At 41.8% G+C, this 16,060-nt stretch overlaps 2 protein-coding genes across 2 annotated transcripts; one reads left to right on the forward strand and one right to left on the reverse strand.

Annotated features, from left to right (window-relative positions):
* The first annotated feature begins 713 nt into the window (after window positions 1-713).
* LOC113140386 (sialoadhesin-like) lies at window positions 714-5,138 on the forward strand. Its single transcript, XM_026324150.1, has 6 exons — window positions 714-1,008; window positions 1,715-1,981; window positions 2,453-2,701; window positions 3,103-3,216; window positions 3,934-4,005; window positions 4,532-5,138. Exons 1-6 carry the CDS (start codon window positions 912-914, stop codon window positions 4,579-4,581), a joined length of 849 nt encoding a protein of 282 aa, XP_026179935.1. The 5' UTR covers window positions 714-911; the 3' UTR covers window positions 4,582-5,138.
* Window positions 5,139-11,992: 6,854 nt separating this feature from the next.
* LOC113125393 (sialoadhesin-like) lies at window positions 11,993-13,933 on the reverse strand. The gene is made up of 3 exons (XM_026298808.2): window positions 13,438-13,933; window positions 12,696-12,944; window positions 11,993-12,069 (listed from the first exon to the last, which is right to left on the reverse strand). Exons 1-3 carry the CDS (start codon window positions 13,721-13,723, stop codon window positions 11,993-11,995), a joined length of 612 nt encoding a protein of 203 aa, XP_026154593.1. The 5' UTR covers window positions 13,724-13,933.
* Between the last annotated feature and the right edge of the window lie 2,127 nt (window positions 13,934-16,060).

Raw genomic sequence — 16,060 nt, forward strand, 5'->3', positions numbered from 1 at the left:
AGTACGCTGTGTGTCAGAAATGAAAACAAATGTGAATGTGGACTCACTGGGGTTTTCTACATGTCCATATTGATTAGTTAGTCAGTTTATTATTGTCCCCACAGGGGAAATTAATTTTCATGTTCATTCCATGTTCTGTCCAAGGGAAAAACCATCATTACACACACATACATTGATAATACATAATACAATACATTCAAAAGATAAAACCACCACAACAGAAATGCACATGCACGCTACAAACAAGGAAACAGTTTTTACTATTTACTATTGATGTTTTATTTACTATTTATTTAGAGATGGCTGATAACATGAGACTATTTTTAAAGTGTCACATCTTAAGAGTTCTGTCTCTACGTCCAGATAACAATGGGGTGAGGTTGTTGCTATTAGAAAAGTGATTCTAGCAGAGCAGCAGTGATCATGCTACACTTTCTACATAGGACTGGCTAAAATATTATATATAACTTTGGACACACTTCCTCCATCCATCCATCATCTATACCCTAACTATTGATGAGTTATAAGATTTTTGTAGCCTCATATTAAAGATGATGTATTTTATTACCTAGAAAAACAGGCCTGTTTACTTGAATAGAGGGAAGTTGTGACCTGTAACTTGTGAGTTGAATAATTTCAGTCACATGCGGAGACAAAAACAAATGTCATAATTCAGTGCTGATGATTTTTGAACACATGCAGAAAAATGAGGTTAACAGGCAGATTAACACACACTGTGTGTGTTTAATAAAAAAACAAACCAGGTTGTCAGAAAAGTACAAAGACTACAGTTGACCTTTGTGGTGCAAAAAAAGCTGACACACATCCTGCACATACATCATATTCACACATTTGGACCTGGGGATTATCATTACAGCAGGAAGCTGTGGCATCTAACTACATACAGGCTGATGGTAGGTGTGATGCAGCCCCCAAGTCTACCATACAGTCGATCTGTACATCAGCAGCGAAGCAGCATGGAGATAACAGCACTGTGCGCCGTCGTTGGTGAGTTCTGAGCACTTTCACTGTTACATCTTCAATGTTTGGTGGCAAATGAGGGAGAATGAGAATTCACAGGAGGATTATTTTACAACAGTTATTTTACAGTCAACATTCATAAAACGCTCTGGGCAAAAACCTGCGTTTGTGTTTTCTACACAAATAATGTTATGCAGCCCAGGCAGAGCACATTACTTCATGGTGCCAAGTGCTTCTGCATTAAAAATCGTCTCCTAGCTGCCACCTCAGTCAGAAATCATCTGTCCCCCTTCACAGACAGATGTTTGTCGCTCACAGGCCACAGGCCGAAGCTCAGAGCTGCTGCTCCGTCATTAAAATGTTAGTTGTTGTTTTCACAAGTTGCTCTTTTCTCTGAGTGTGGGCGACATGCAGAGATTTGGTTGCATCTACTGCACGTATTGTACGGCTCTGCTGCTGCTATCAAATGTGTTTCTTTGGTTTTTATGGTGGAGAGCACTTGAAAAGAAAGTCAACACAGGAACTAAACAGCTTCTAATAAATTAAAACAACAAATGCAGCTGTGCTGATTATTCCTGTTGTGCTTTGGGCAGATTGAATAAATTCACTTGTTGTTCTGAAAAACATCCGGAGTGAAACGAGGAAGCAGTGAAATCTGAAGGTGATGAACCTGTTGGGTTTGTTGAAATCAAGGAACCTCAGTGTAATTTTGTCATGGTCTCTGTTGTTGCAGCCACTCTGACAGTCCTTCCCAACAGATCCCAGTTCTTCCAGTATGAGTCAGTCCATCTGAGCTGTGGGAATCATGGGAACTCTTCTAAGTGGACACTGAAGAGGAGCACATCCTTAAACAATAGTGAAGATTCTGACAAAATCTGGACGGGGACAAATGAATCTAACTGGTACACCCAAAACATTTACTGGTTCGACAGTGGAACGTACTGGTGTGAGTCTGCAGCAGGAGGAAGGTGCAGCAACACCATCAACATCAATGTGACAGGTACAAGTTTTACTCAAGTAGCGGACTGGAGGTGTCTGATCTCTCTTATGGTGTAGGAGCTGCAGCATTGAGTGTTGGAGATGAAGGACACAGGATCTGTCCCACAAACAGTTCAGTTCTGCTTCTAACGTTAACTTTGAACAGGCTCAACAGAAAAGTAAAAAACAGACCAAAAAGTTTGTTGTTTACGGCACAAACCATGTCCCCTAAAGGAAATGCTCTCCAGAAGCTGTGAAAGTCTCTGTCAATATGAGACTTGGTTTGTTGACAATAAGAAAAACATATAAAATCTCATGTTTGATGTTTCCTGTTCAGGTGCAGTCCCTGTTTAGCACCAGCCAACTCACAGGAAGGAGTTCACCTTTTTATTTTCACCCATTTGTGTAGTTTCAGCTGTACTTCCTTTGCTATCTCAGGAGAAAAACTGCATCCTGCAGCTGATCCTAAAGCTGATCCTTCTCTGTCACTCAGAGGGTTCTGTGATCCTGGAGAGTCCTGTGGTTCCTGTGACGGAGGGAGAAGCTGTGACTCTGCGCTGCAGGAACTGGACGGCGTCCTCCTCCAGTCTCAACACTGACTTCTACAAAGATGGACGCCTCATCAGGAGCAACACCACAGCAACTCTGACCATCCACAGTGTTTCGAAATCCGATGAAGGACTGTACAAGTGTAAAATCTCAGGAGCAGGAGAATCAGTAGAGAGCCGGCTGAGTGTCAGAGGTGAGATCAGCTCTACAGCTCCTGGTATTTCATTCAGAAGAGAGGAAACAGTCACTTGTTCACAATACACACAATAATTTGTCACAGTAGATTCAAAAGACAAATTTGCACCAACCAACAGGAAGTTAGATAGAACATGATTGTGACAACAGCTGATAAGCAGCTTCGGCTTCCTCTTTAAACTCTACTTTCGGAGGTCTGCAGCTTTAGCTTTGGTTAAACATGCAATGATTCTATTAGACTGGGAAAATGTAGTTTGTGGGTCATATCACAGCAGAGAACATACACATCTTCACAGATTTACCCAGGACACTAAGTCTATCTTAGCACAAAGTCTTCCAGCTGTGTAACCTGAGTGTTGTTTCTATGCATTGAGGTCAACCTGTGGTATTTCTGTTTAGAAACAAGGCATCCTGAGCCTCCGACGAGCTCCCTCACAAACATCATACTTCCTGTGGTGGGCGTCTGCTTTATTCTGGCTTCTGTGATGCTGCTGTGCCTGTGGAGAAACAAAGGTCAGTCTGTTTTCAAACTCACAGCATGATCTTTTACTTCCTGTCAGTCACACACTGGATGTGTTTAGCTTGAACATCAACTTGGAAACAGCGTAAAGTGCAAAGGTTTGTTATGAGCTAAGGAACAGACAGGTGGGAACGTCTCCGGCTACATATGTATCGCTGTGCATGGGTGCGTTTGTTTTAACATCAAAGAAACGCACTTTGCGATCCATGAAATATTCATTATCAGCGGTTCATGTGTTTGGTTACTACTGACGCATGTTACTTACATCATAAGCTCAGTTCACAGCCTTTGTTAAAAATGCCATGAAGAACAATAGTAGATCTGTAAGACTGTTATTCAGAGGAGAAACTAGTTTAGCTGCTCACCAACAAGAGATACAAAAGAAAACATATGAAACACGTCATTAACACTGATGTTTTATTGTCTGGTAATAAAAAGCCACATTTCTCAACTGTTTCCGGAAGGAAGGAGATTCCTTTGATACATTTCTAATTAACCAGAATAATAGAAAATAAACTTTTCGTCAACAAACGTGAGAAAATCATTTCTCCACAGACGGATGAGAGAAATCCAAACTGTATTTTGACTCTATTTCCACATTTGCAACTTATGGTGCAGCTGATAAAAACTACATTTGCATTGTTTTCAGTAGCTTTTCTCAGTTTCGCTGTTATAAAGTCCACACATATCCGGACTGTGTTGTCTTTCAGGTAACACTGACCCCGATGTTTCATACACTGACGTGATCATCACACAGGAAGTGCAGCCGCACAGGATCACAGGTAAACACACACAAAAACAAAAAGCAGCAGTTTTAGGACGTAAGCCAATCAAGTGCTTTGTTGTTTCCATGAGCTGTGTTAACGAGGAGAGTTGGAGCGTCTGTGGCGTCTGTGGTGTCTGTGGTGTCTGTGGTGTTATGTGTTGTCACTTTGCTTGAGTCTAAATATGGGAAAAACCAAAAACAAAGAAAACTTCAAAATAAGTAGTTGATAATATTTGTAGAAATCCCCCAGAACACCATGAAACCAAATGTGATGTTTAGACCAGTGAAACAGAATATACACAACAACGCCAGAGTGTTTTTCTTTACCCTCTTTGTGCTTTGTGCACATTCATCTTCATCTTCTCATCATTGATACGTGTTCAGTCAATAATGTCACCTCAGCTTTTGTGAAAGGTTATTTAATATGTTTTCCCTCTAGGCATCTGAAGGTTAGATCCTCTAGTTTCTATTATTTTGTCCACTAACTCACTGTAGCACTGTGCCCTGTATGTTAATTATGTGTTTGTGTTCGTCCCCCACAGATCCGGACCTGTCAACAATTTATTCAGCCGTCAAACCAGGAAGCGCCTGACGGGGAATGTCAGGACACAGTGCCCCCTCTACTTTGTGCTTATGATGTAGTGTGTAGTCTCTAGTGTCTCTGTTCTACATCTGACTGGAACCTTTTGTTTCTGGTCGACAAGACTGTGTCTTGTCTTGATCTCTTTGTAGACTGGTGCTAAGTCAAAGAGTTGAGTGTCTTCCATCGATGATGTAGAGCAGAGGAAAAAACCCATGAAACCAGAGTCCTGTTCTTGTTCTGCCCCTTTATTCACTGTGGTTTCACCTCTGTAGTTGTTTTGTGTCGTCACTGTCTCTGTCTCTTTGTGTGTGTCTTTGTGGACGTCTCCTTTCTCTGTAGTCATCCTGCAAACCTTTATAGCTGTTTCATGTCTCTTTACTCTTCTTCTGTTTTGAAGTAAATACTGTTTGTCTCCCTGTCATGTCTCTGTGCTCGTTTTGTGTCTGAACACATCACAGGTTATTTTCCTCTGCAGTCGGGGTGAAAATGGTCAAAGACTCATTGTTCACTTGTGTCTGACATGTTAATGTTTCAACAAAAACTAAACCTGAACCAGCTGATCAACAGTCTGAGTTAAGAGTTAATTCATGAGCCAGAAATGAAACACCAGAAACTACATACAGGGACTTTTTTTTGTGTGGGTGGACCAGTTTCTACACACACACTGAAACAGTGACCTGTCCAGGGTGTATCCCTGCCTTTCACCCAGAGAGAGCTGGGATAGGCTCCAGCTGATCCCTGGGACCCTGGTTAGGGATAAGGGGGTCTAGATGATGGATGGATGGATGGATGGACGGACGTTCAGTGGGACCAAGCAGAAGAGGAAAACTCCTGATGACAGTCACCATCCACAGGTGGAACAAATGAGCCTCACTGATTCAAATCACATGACAGGCAAAGCAGGAACAAGGAAGAACAAATGGTAACAAGGAAATAAAAGGAGAACCCAAGAAATTCCCAACAGGCTTCCTGTTCCAACAGTTACATCTCACTGGAGCTGAAACTGTGACAGGTGAGAAATCTCTGCAGGTTTGTGACATGAAGGCTTCAGGTTCAGTCCATCCACATGTCACGAGCTTTGGTCATCAATGAATGGAACACCTTTGGACTGACGCATTGCTGAATCCTATTTTTAGCAACAGAACAAACCCATGTAAGGAAAGTGATCTCTGTTTATAGCTGAGTGAACAGGTCACTCCTCATTCCTCTGTTAAAGATTTACACACACACACACCTGTTACAGTTATATCAATTACCTTTACACAGACACTGTTGGCTGAATGCCAGTCTCTGTTTCCAGCAGCTTTAACATGTTGTCATGTAAATGCTGTTTAAACAGAAAATACTACATGTAAAATATGTTTCCTTCTTGGAGATTCCAGTCAAACATCTTTCCAACCAGTTCATGTTTGTGAATATCAACAAGACTCATCTCTGGAAGCTCCTTGGACAGTTTGTCTTTAGCTGACACAGAAATAATCTGGGTGGGTTTTTCTAATTAGCATCTTGTGGAAAAAACATTTAGGATCTTTGTAAAGTCCAGTCCTGTTTATACTGTACTCTACTGTACTGATACCAGGAAGAACAGTTCAGCTTATTGTGGGTCAGGTCTCTGTGGGACTGCCCCCTCTAATGTTCACTTCAGTTCCCAAACCATCTACTCACAGCACACCTGGATTCACAGCTGTCTCAAAGAGCCTCCATAAAACATCTTAGCATCGTCTCTCTGTTAGTGTTTGCACTTATTATTAATCATTGGTCAGAGAAACTAGAAAATAAGCAGCACATCCATTTAAGCAACAGACATGAACTGCTCCTCCATTAAACACCAACTCGACAGACAAGCTGAACAAGCCCAGATCGTTTTGTTCCTCAGCAGCTTTGATCGAGGACATTTACGGTCCCAGAGGAGGAACTGTAAGAACCTTTTTACGCTAATCAACGGCTTCTTTAAACACGTGGCAGTGAAGCTGCTGCACTGTTCCCAAGAGACAATGTGGGTTTTGTCCCACAGTCGCTCAGCCGGAAAAGTTCAGCGCCACGTGTAACAGTCATCAACCTGACACACATGTTTTTGGACTGTGGGAGGAAACCAGAGTACCTGGAGAAAACCCACACAAGCACAGGGAGAACATGCAAACTCCACACAGAAAGGCCCCTGATGGGTTTCAAACCAGGAACCTTCTTGCTGTGAGGCAACAGAGCTAACCACTAACCCACTTTTTTCTGTTGTTTCTGATCGTCTGTTTTAACTGACCTGAAAAAATATTATATTAAATATTTAGTGTTTTCACTCAAAGAAACAAACCTATACTTCTAATTTGAAGTACTTTATGTACCGCTGGGTAGCTGACGTTAACTACCTTATGTACTTCTAATTTGAAGTACTTTATGTACCGCTGGGTAGCTGACGTTAACTACCTTATGTACTTCTAATTTGAAGTACTTTATGTACCGCTGGGTAGCTGACGTTAACTACCTTATGTACTTCTAATTTGAAGTACTTTATGTACCGCCGGGTAGCTGACGTTAACTACCTTATGTACTTCTAATTTGAAGTACTTTATTTACCGCCGGGTAGCTGACGTTAACTACCTTATGTACTTCTAATTTGAAGTACTTTATGTACCGCCGGGTAGCTGACGTTAACTACCTTATGTACTTCTAATTTGAAGTACTTTATTTACCGCCGGGTAGCTGACGTTAACTACCTTATATACTTCTAATTTGAAGTACTTTATATACCGCTGGGTAGCTGACGTTAACTACCTTATTTACTTCTAATTTGAAGTACTTTATATACCGCCGGGTAGCTGACGTTAACTACCTTATATACTTCTAATTTGAAGTACTTTCCATACTGCTGGGTAGCTGACGTTAACTACCTTATATACTTCTAATTTGAAGTACTTTATATACCGCTGGGTAGCTGACGTTAACTACCTTATGTACTTCTAATTTGAAGTACTTTATATACCGCTGGGTAGCTGACGTTAACTACCTTATATACTTCTGATTTGAAGTACTTTATATACCGCTGGGTAGCTGACGTTAACTACCTTATATACTTCTAATTTGAAGTACTTTATATACCGCCGGGTAGCTGACGTTAACTACCTTATGTACTTCTAATTTGAAGTACTTTACATACCGCCGGGTAGCTGACGTTAACTACCTTATATACTTCTAATTTGAAGTACTTTATATACCGCCGGGTAGCTGACGTTAACTACCTTATATACTTCTAATTTGAAGTACTTTATATACCGCTGGGTAGCTGACGTTAACTACCTTATATACTTCTGATTTGAAGTACTTTATATACCGCTGGGTAGCTGACGTTAACTACCTTATGTACTTCTAATTTGAAGTACTTTATATACCGCCGGGTAGCTGACGTTAACTACCTTACATACTTCTAATTTGAAGTACTTTATATACCGCCGGGTAGCTGACGTTAACTACCTTATATACTTCTAATTTGAAGTACTTTATATACCGCTGGGTAGCTGACGTTAACTACCTTATATACTTCTGATTTGAAGTACTTTATATACCGCTGGGTAGCTGACGTTAACTACCTTATGTACTTCTAATTTGAAGTACTTTATATACCGCCGGGTAGCTGACGTTAACTACCTCATATACTTCTAATTTGAAGTACTTTACATACCGCCGGGTAGCTGACGTTAACTACCTCATATACTTCTAATTTGAAGTACTTTATACTTGGTTGGATCTGTTGGATCCATCTAATTATCAGATAAACGTCTTTAATTGTTTATTGGCTCTGTGTCGCCCTCTACAGGTCATTAATGTCACTGGTCCCTCGGACACTTTCCCACTTCATCAGTTTTCTTTCATTGTGGGCTCAGGTTAAACATCAGAAAACCAGACTAGTTAGAGTTCAGCCTGCCTTCAGTAACTAACCAGTGTAACCAGTGGGACCACTGGACTCATTGGTCTGGGGGTCAGAAGGGACAGTTTTACAAATTAGTGTGTTTTTAAAACAATTTACTCACTGTTAACATCTGGAGACCAATGTATATGCTGTAGTAGTAGTGGTAGTGTTGATTGACTGCCCTCTACTGGTTGAAACCAGGCTACTGCTCCTTAAAATAGAAGTCAAATATTTGGTCCTCTGTTTTTATAACTTTAGAGCAGCAGCTTCACGACTTTGTGGAGACATCGCTACAAACCAGCAACTTCCTTTGGCCTTTTTCTGAAGCTCCAGCTTGTTACTGTTTTCTCAGCTAATGATCCTCCATCACTGTGTTTGCACGTCCATCAGTTTTCTACATGTTCCTCTGTATTTTTAGAATAAAGATCATTCTTGTTGTCAGTGAACTCGACCTCTGATGTTAGAAGATTTAAACATAAAATAAATATGGATTTATTTACATTATAAAGGAAAGATGCAGTAATACAGATTAAGCAGATCTCTAGTCCTTCTGTAGTGGTCTGGCTGTTTTAAGGTCTGTATAAAGACAGGAAAATATTACTGAATCTCCCCTTTAGCTCAAGATGATGCTGGGATCTATAAACGAACACAGAGCCACAGCTCAGGGCTGCACCACACCAGACAAATGAAGCTCGGACTTCGGTCCATTGGTGGGAAACGGATCAGTCTTTTGGCTCAGGGACTCCTGTCTTTGCTCAGATGATGTTGATGGATGAAGTTTCCTGACAGAAATGGCATCCACACACAGCAGAGGGAGACTCTTTAAAGGTCTCGTCACAGGATTTAAGACTCAGGTCTTCATGCAGTGCTATGATAGAAAAGGGGTCCTGTTAGTCCTGACAAGTCCAAACAGACCTGTGTGCAGTAAAAAGCTGCCTGATGGACCAACAGGATCAAAGTCTGATCCCTGAGAAAGTTTACACCACTGAAGAGGTGTTTACTGACACATCAGCAGGTTCAGTAAAACAAAGACTGAAGCAGAGTTTGACCAGTAGAACAACTGCTGCTGCTGCTGCTGTCAGTCCCAGTCCAACGTAGAGGCCGATCCGTTCCCAACCCTCTGGTTCTGGACTCTCTGGTGGTCTCTGAGGTTTGGGCTGAACAGCAGCTGTTGTGAATAAAAGGTGGTTACTTTAGGGTCTAGTCACACTCAGTACTTGCCTCATACTGTACCCAAATACCCCACTTTTGTGTTTGTGTTTATTAAATGAACCTGGAAAACAAAGTGAACTCAGATCATCTGCTGTTTGATTTTAGTGCTAATTAGCAAGTGTTAGCATGCTAACATGCTAAATTATGACCAAAGTGCAGTGAGCTGCTAATTCTGGTTTTACCACTGAACCAACTTACCTGTGACTTTGAGGTGACAGCTGTTATAGTCTCTACCATCATCTGTCTCCACTGAACACAGGTACAGACCAGAGTCCTCGGTCCTGAGTCTGGACACATGAAGTCTGACTTGTCCTTCTCTGAGGACGTCTTTGTCAAACTGGACTCGTCCTGAAAACTGTTTGTCCTGAGACTCTGGGACCTCAACACCCTCATGTAGATGAAACAGGACTGGGTCTTTGTCCTCAGTTAACAGTTGACAGACAATGTAAAGTGCTGAGAGAGACATGTGAGCTGTGGTTGTGAAGGTCCAGTCCAGTGTGATGTCGTGGTTCTCCTCTGCCTGATAGGAGCTCTGTGTCACATTCACTACAAATGTTCCTGTTGAGGAGACACAGAGGGAAAGTGACGACCACACACACTCACAACTTGGATTATTTTGGATTTCCAATTGATTTGAGTTAGTGGATAAAAACTGACCCCAGGTAAAGGGGGTCAGGCTGATGAGCAGCAGGATCCAGCAGACCATCTTCTCCTGTCAGAGGAGACACAAACACATGAGGTCAAAGGTCAAGTCAAGAACTTTTTATAGTCCTTCCAACCACATGTAGCTGTCCTGTAGACAATGTGTCTCCAGGACCATGGTGCTACATGTAACAGGGTGACATATGACAACAGAAGACTAAACCTAAGACACTACAAACTACATAAAGTGCATGTGTGCAAGACACAAAACAAGACAGTTCTCTACATAATACACACAATAGCACCGAAGATGAGGTCAAAGGTCAGTCACTATAACACCATATGATTCTTCTTGAATTATGTGATTACACTGTGTTGTCACTGTATCTCCATGTTTGTTTATTGTTTATTCAGGTAGCTGAGCATACAGTCCTATTTATAGCTGTTGGAAGAATGTGAAGAATTTCTAAATGAAAATGTTCCTACAGCTACAAACCTGTTTGTTGGGTTATTGTTGGTAACACCCAAAGTCAAAAACCCGCCCCAGACAAGTGGTTGATGCAGCCTCATTTCGCTCAGAGAAACAGTCTGTGATCCAGGACTTTGCTCAGTGGTGTCAGCAGAACAGCCTCCAGCCCAGTGAGAGGAAGACCAAAGAGCTGGTCCACAGGAATAAACCTGCCCCGACTAAACCAGGGAATATGATGACACATGCAGTTAATGATAAAATGCATAAATCAATAACCAGCACTGTGTGGACCATATTCATGCTGAAGTTAATTAAAGTCCTAAAATCCCAAATTCTGGGGTGAGCACTTTGGCCTCATCCAGCTGTTGCTGCCTGTGCATTCTGCAGGATATATAAACACACACTCAGTCACATCTGGAACAACAACTAGAAAACATGCAATATTCAAATTTAAAAATATTAACACAATTGTAAAGTATGAACACATTTACAACCGATTGTAAGCCGACGGGTCACATGACTAAAAACAGAATAAAAACATATTTGTATAAATTATATTTTTATTGCATGATTACAAATATGCACAGCACTGTACAGGTGTGCACTGTGCAGCACATCTGGGCTAATGTTTTCAAACAGATGTTGACCCAATGAAACAAACATGTTCTTTAAAGTTATTAGTAAATACACAACATTACTACACAGCACCATGCCAAAGTTAAATACGTGGCTCTATAACAGTAACGTCTGTTTTACCTTCAGCGCAGGGCCAGAAGACGAAACCCAACCACAGGACTGAAGTCCAGAGGCCGAACCTGCAGGTGAAACCCTTAAAATCCGCTTGGAACCTGCGCATGATAGAAATAAGTCTCCGTTTATCGCTGAGCAGAGTAACGACTCCATGGTGGCAGTAACTTTATAGGGTCACTGTTTAAACTTTAAGGGGGCGGGGCGATGCGTGGCGACGTCGCAATGCGTGATGACGCTGCGGTATCGTTGGTGTACGTATCGTGGTTTGATTTGGTTTTCCCGAAACATCAACATATAAATTCCAGTCAGTTCCAGAAAGAGGACAAAGCCGCGGTGACAAATGAAACAGTCCCAGGTGACACAACATCATCGAGAAGGAACCGGAGAAAGTCCAGGAATACTGAAAGAAGAGCTAGTAAACATCTTAAACCGGTAGAGTGGCTCCATCACATGATGATCCCAGGAACAACTCTAAAATCACTACACAGGCCTCTGGTAGAGGACCTGAGCTCTGGGGGAGACTCTGGTGTGAATATAACAATTATACATTTATAAATCTACACAAACACCTCAAGAAGCTACAAAGACTGAAAATGATGTGGGAGTGAAGATTTATCTAAAGAGATTTATTTTACAAAGATAAAGCTGAGTCACTGTTTTTTCAGCAGACCAAGCTTTACAGCTGATTCAACCACAGATCATATGATAAACTCATGTCACATGATGTATGGCAACATGTGATGACTAAATATGACTCATCATTTATTTTCCTCTATCAAAGTAAATATGTGAAAACCTCTGAGACCCCCTGGTGAATCCATCATGGGCTGATTCAATTAGCTGCAGCCACAGAGAAAGTCCCGCAAGGTACACTCTTAGTACTCTGTGTGTCAGAAATGAAAACAAATGCGAATGTGGACTCACTGGGGTTTTCTACAAAGAAACACACTTTGTGATCAATGAAGTACTCATCATCAATGGATCATGTCTATTGATTGGTTTTTATTGTCTCAAGAAGTTATTACTGATGCATGTTGTTTGCAAATTTGTCTTTTGAATCTACTGTGACAAATTATTGTGTGTATTGTGAACAAGTGACTGTTTCCTCTCTTCTGAATGAAATACCAGGAGCTGTAGAGCTGATCTCACCTCTGACACTCAGCCGGCTCTCTACTGATTCTCCTGCTCCTGAGATTTTACACTTGTACAGTCCTTCATCGGATTTCAAAACACTGTGGATGGTCAGAGTTGCTGTGGTGTTGCTCCTGATGAGGCGTCCATCTTTGTAGAAGTCAGTGTTGAGACTGGAGGAGGACGCCGTCCAGTTCCTGCAGCGCAGAGTCACAGCTTCTCCCTCCGTCACAGGAACCACAGGACTCTCCAGGATCACAGAACCCTCTGAGTGACAGAGAAGGATCAGCTTTAGGATCAGCTGCAGGATGCAGTTTTTCTCCTGAGATAGCAAAGGAAGTACAGCTGAAACTACACAAATGGGTGAAAATAAAAAGGTGAACTCCTTCCTGTGAGTTGGCTGGTGCTAAACAGGGACTGCACCTGAACAGGAAACATCAAACATGAGATTTTATATGTTTTTCTTATTGTCAACAAACCAAGTCTCATATTGACAGAGACTTTCACAGCTTCTGGAGAGCATTTCCTTTAGGGGACATGGTTTGTGTCGTAAACAACAAACTTTTTTGTCTGTTTTTTACTTTTCTGTTGAGCCTGTTCAAAGTTAACATTAGAAGCAGAACTGAACTGTTTGTGGGACAGTCCGGACCATTTTTCCCTTCAGATCCTGTGTCCTTCATCTCCAACACTCAATGCTGCAGCTCCTACACCATAAGAGAGATCAGACACCTCCAGTCCGCTACTTGAGTAAAACTTGTACCTGTCACACTGATGTTGATGGTGTTGCTGCACCTTCCTCCTGCTGCAGACTCACACCAGTACGTTCCACTGTCGAACCAGTAAATGTTTTGGATGTACCAGTTAGATCCATTTGTCCCCGTCCAGATTTGGTCAGAATCTTCACTATTGTTTAAGGATGTGCTCCTCTTCAGTGTCCACTTAGAAGAGTTCCCATGATTCCCACAGCTCAGATGGACTGACTCATACTGGAAGAACTGGGATCTGTTGGGAAGGACTGTCAGAGTGGCTGCAACAACAGAGACCATGACAAAATTACACTGAGGTTCCTTGATTTCAACAAACCCAACAGGTTCATCACCTTCAGATTTCACTGCTTCCTCGTTTCACTCCGGATGTTTTTCAGAACAACAAGTGAATTTATTCAATCTGCCCAAAGCACAACAGGAATAATCAGCACAGCTGCATTTGTTGTTTTAATTTATTAGAAGCTGTTTAGTTCCTGTGTTGACTTTCTTTTCAAGTGCTCTCCACCATAAAAACCAAAGAAACACATTTGATAGCAGCAGCAGAGCCGTACAATACGTGCAGTAGATGCAACCAAATCTCTGCATGTCGCCCACACTCAGAGAAAAGAGCAACTTGTGAAAACAACAACTAACATTTTAATGACGGAGCAGCAGCTCTGAGCTTCGGCCTGTGGCCTGTGAGCGACAAACATCTGTCTGTGAAGGGGGACAGATGATTTCTGACTGAGGTGGCAGCTAGGAGACGATTTTTAATGCAGAAGCACTTGGCACCATGAAGTGATGTGCTCTGCCTGGGCTGCATAACATTATTTGTGTAGAAAACACAAACATTTTTCTGCATGTGTTCAAAAATCATCAGCACTGAATTATGACATTTATTTTTGTCTCCGCATGTGACTGAAATTATTCAACTCACAAGTTACAGATCACAACTTCCCTCTATTCAAGTAAACAGGCCTATTTTTCTAGGTAATAAAATACATCATCTTTAATATGAGGCTACAAAAATGTTATAACTCATCAATAGTAATTTATCATAGCAAACAATGTCAACTAGATTTTAACATATGATAGTTTGTTGATTTATTTAAATGATTTCTGGTTTTTGAAAGAAAAAATGAATGAATGGATTTTAAAGACATTACTTCTTGTTCTGGGATTTAGTGATCAGCATTTTCACTACTGGACAAAAAATAAATGTTTTTTTTCAGTGAGGAAGTTTGTGGTTAGCTCTGTTGCCTCACAGCAAGAAGGTTCCTGGTTTGAAACCCATCAGGGGCCTTTCTGTGTGGAGTTTGCATGTTCTCCCTGTGCTTGTGTGGGTTTTCTCCAGGTCCTCTGGTTTCCTCCCACAGTCCAAAAACATGTATGTCAGGTTGATTGGTGACTCTAAATTGCCCATAGGAGTGAGTGTGAGTGTGTGAGGTTGTTTGTCTCTATGTGGCCCTGTGATGGACTGGGGACCTGTCCAGGGTGGACCCCTGCCTTTCACCCAAAGAGAGCTGGGATAGGCTCCAGCTGATCCCTGGGACCCTGGTTAGGAATAAGTGGGTACTGATGATGGATGGATGCTCCTGTTCTTTTCTCTCTCCTTTATTCACTCACTCCAACTGGTTGAGGCAGATGGCTGCTCACACTGAGCCTGGTTCTGCTGGAGGTTTTTTTCTTTTCCTTTCGTTTATTTTTCTTCTCCACTGTTGCCAAGTTCTGCTTAATAGGGATCTGTGGGTTTTCTTTCTTCTCACTTCCTCACACAGCGTGGGAAATCTCATTTCAGTAAAAGCTCACAGTCTAGGTTGCAGTTTGTAACCTTAAGAATGGTCAAAATGGATTTGGTCTTTCTTTTTGCAGCGTAGCATCAACCCAGCAAAAAGGGGCCAATATACGAGGTGTGTACCCCGTCCTCAGTGACGGGGCTGCTGAGTTAATCTCCTTCACAGGCCCAGAGACCACAGAGATTAGACTGCAAATCTAAGATGGTCATATTTAGAGCAGCAGCACATTGCTGCATGAAAAGCCTCCCTTTCCACAGAACCCAGGAAGTAGAAGACATGTCTCTCCACAGCCCTGAAACTGACACCCTGCATGACTAAGAGCCACTCCTGATGGTGTCCTTTAGAGCCAGACTAAACATGGGACCAGGAGGCTCTATATTGTCTCCTTTAGGTCCACCCTGACAGGGAACCCCTGAAGCTGTTCCTGGCACAGACACTTGATGTCAGACAGCTATAGATTTTACAAAGCGCTTTAGGTGGATTTAACAGAAAAACCATTTAAATGTTGGGACCTGATGGAGCCATGCTCCAAGTTCAGGGGTCACAGCCCCTGTACACTAGGCCGTCTCTAAATACTTGTGGTCTGTAGCATTAGTGTCGTGGTCTGTTTTGTATAGTCTTCAGTTCGCAAATGTCCCACAAACCACCAGGTTTTAGAAATAAAAGACAGAGAAAACACAGGGGGACATTATTACATTTGTTCTGTGTTATGGTGTTTGGTCCTGTTGCCTCTGGTCTTCTTTTTTAGCTGAACTGAAAACTGAAAAGATTATCTCAGTCTTTTAGGCAATATTACATCACATTACTTGGTGTTTGGAGGTTGTTACAGAGCTGTGACAGA

The sequence above is a fragment of the Mastacembelus armatus genome, chromosome 18 (genome assembly GCF_900324485.2).
Source record: "Mastacembelus armatus chromosome 18, fMasArm1.2, whole genome shotgun sequence".
In the NCBI taxonomy this organism is placed as follows: Eukaryota; Metazoa; Chordata; class Actinopteri; order Synbranchiformes; family Mastacembelidae; genus Mastacembelus; species Mastacembelus armatus.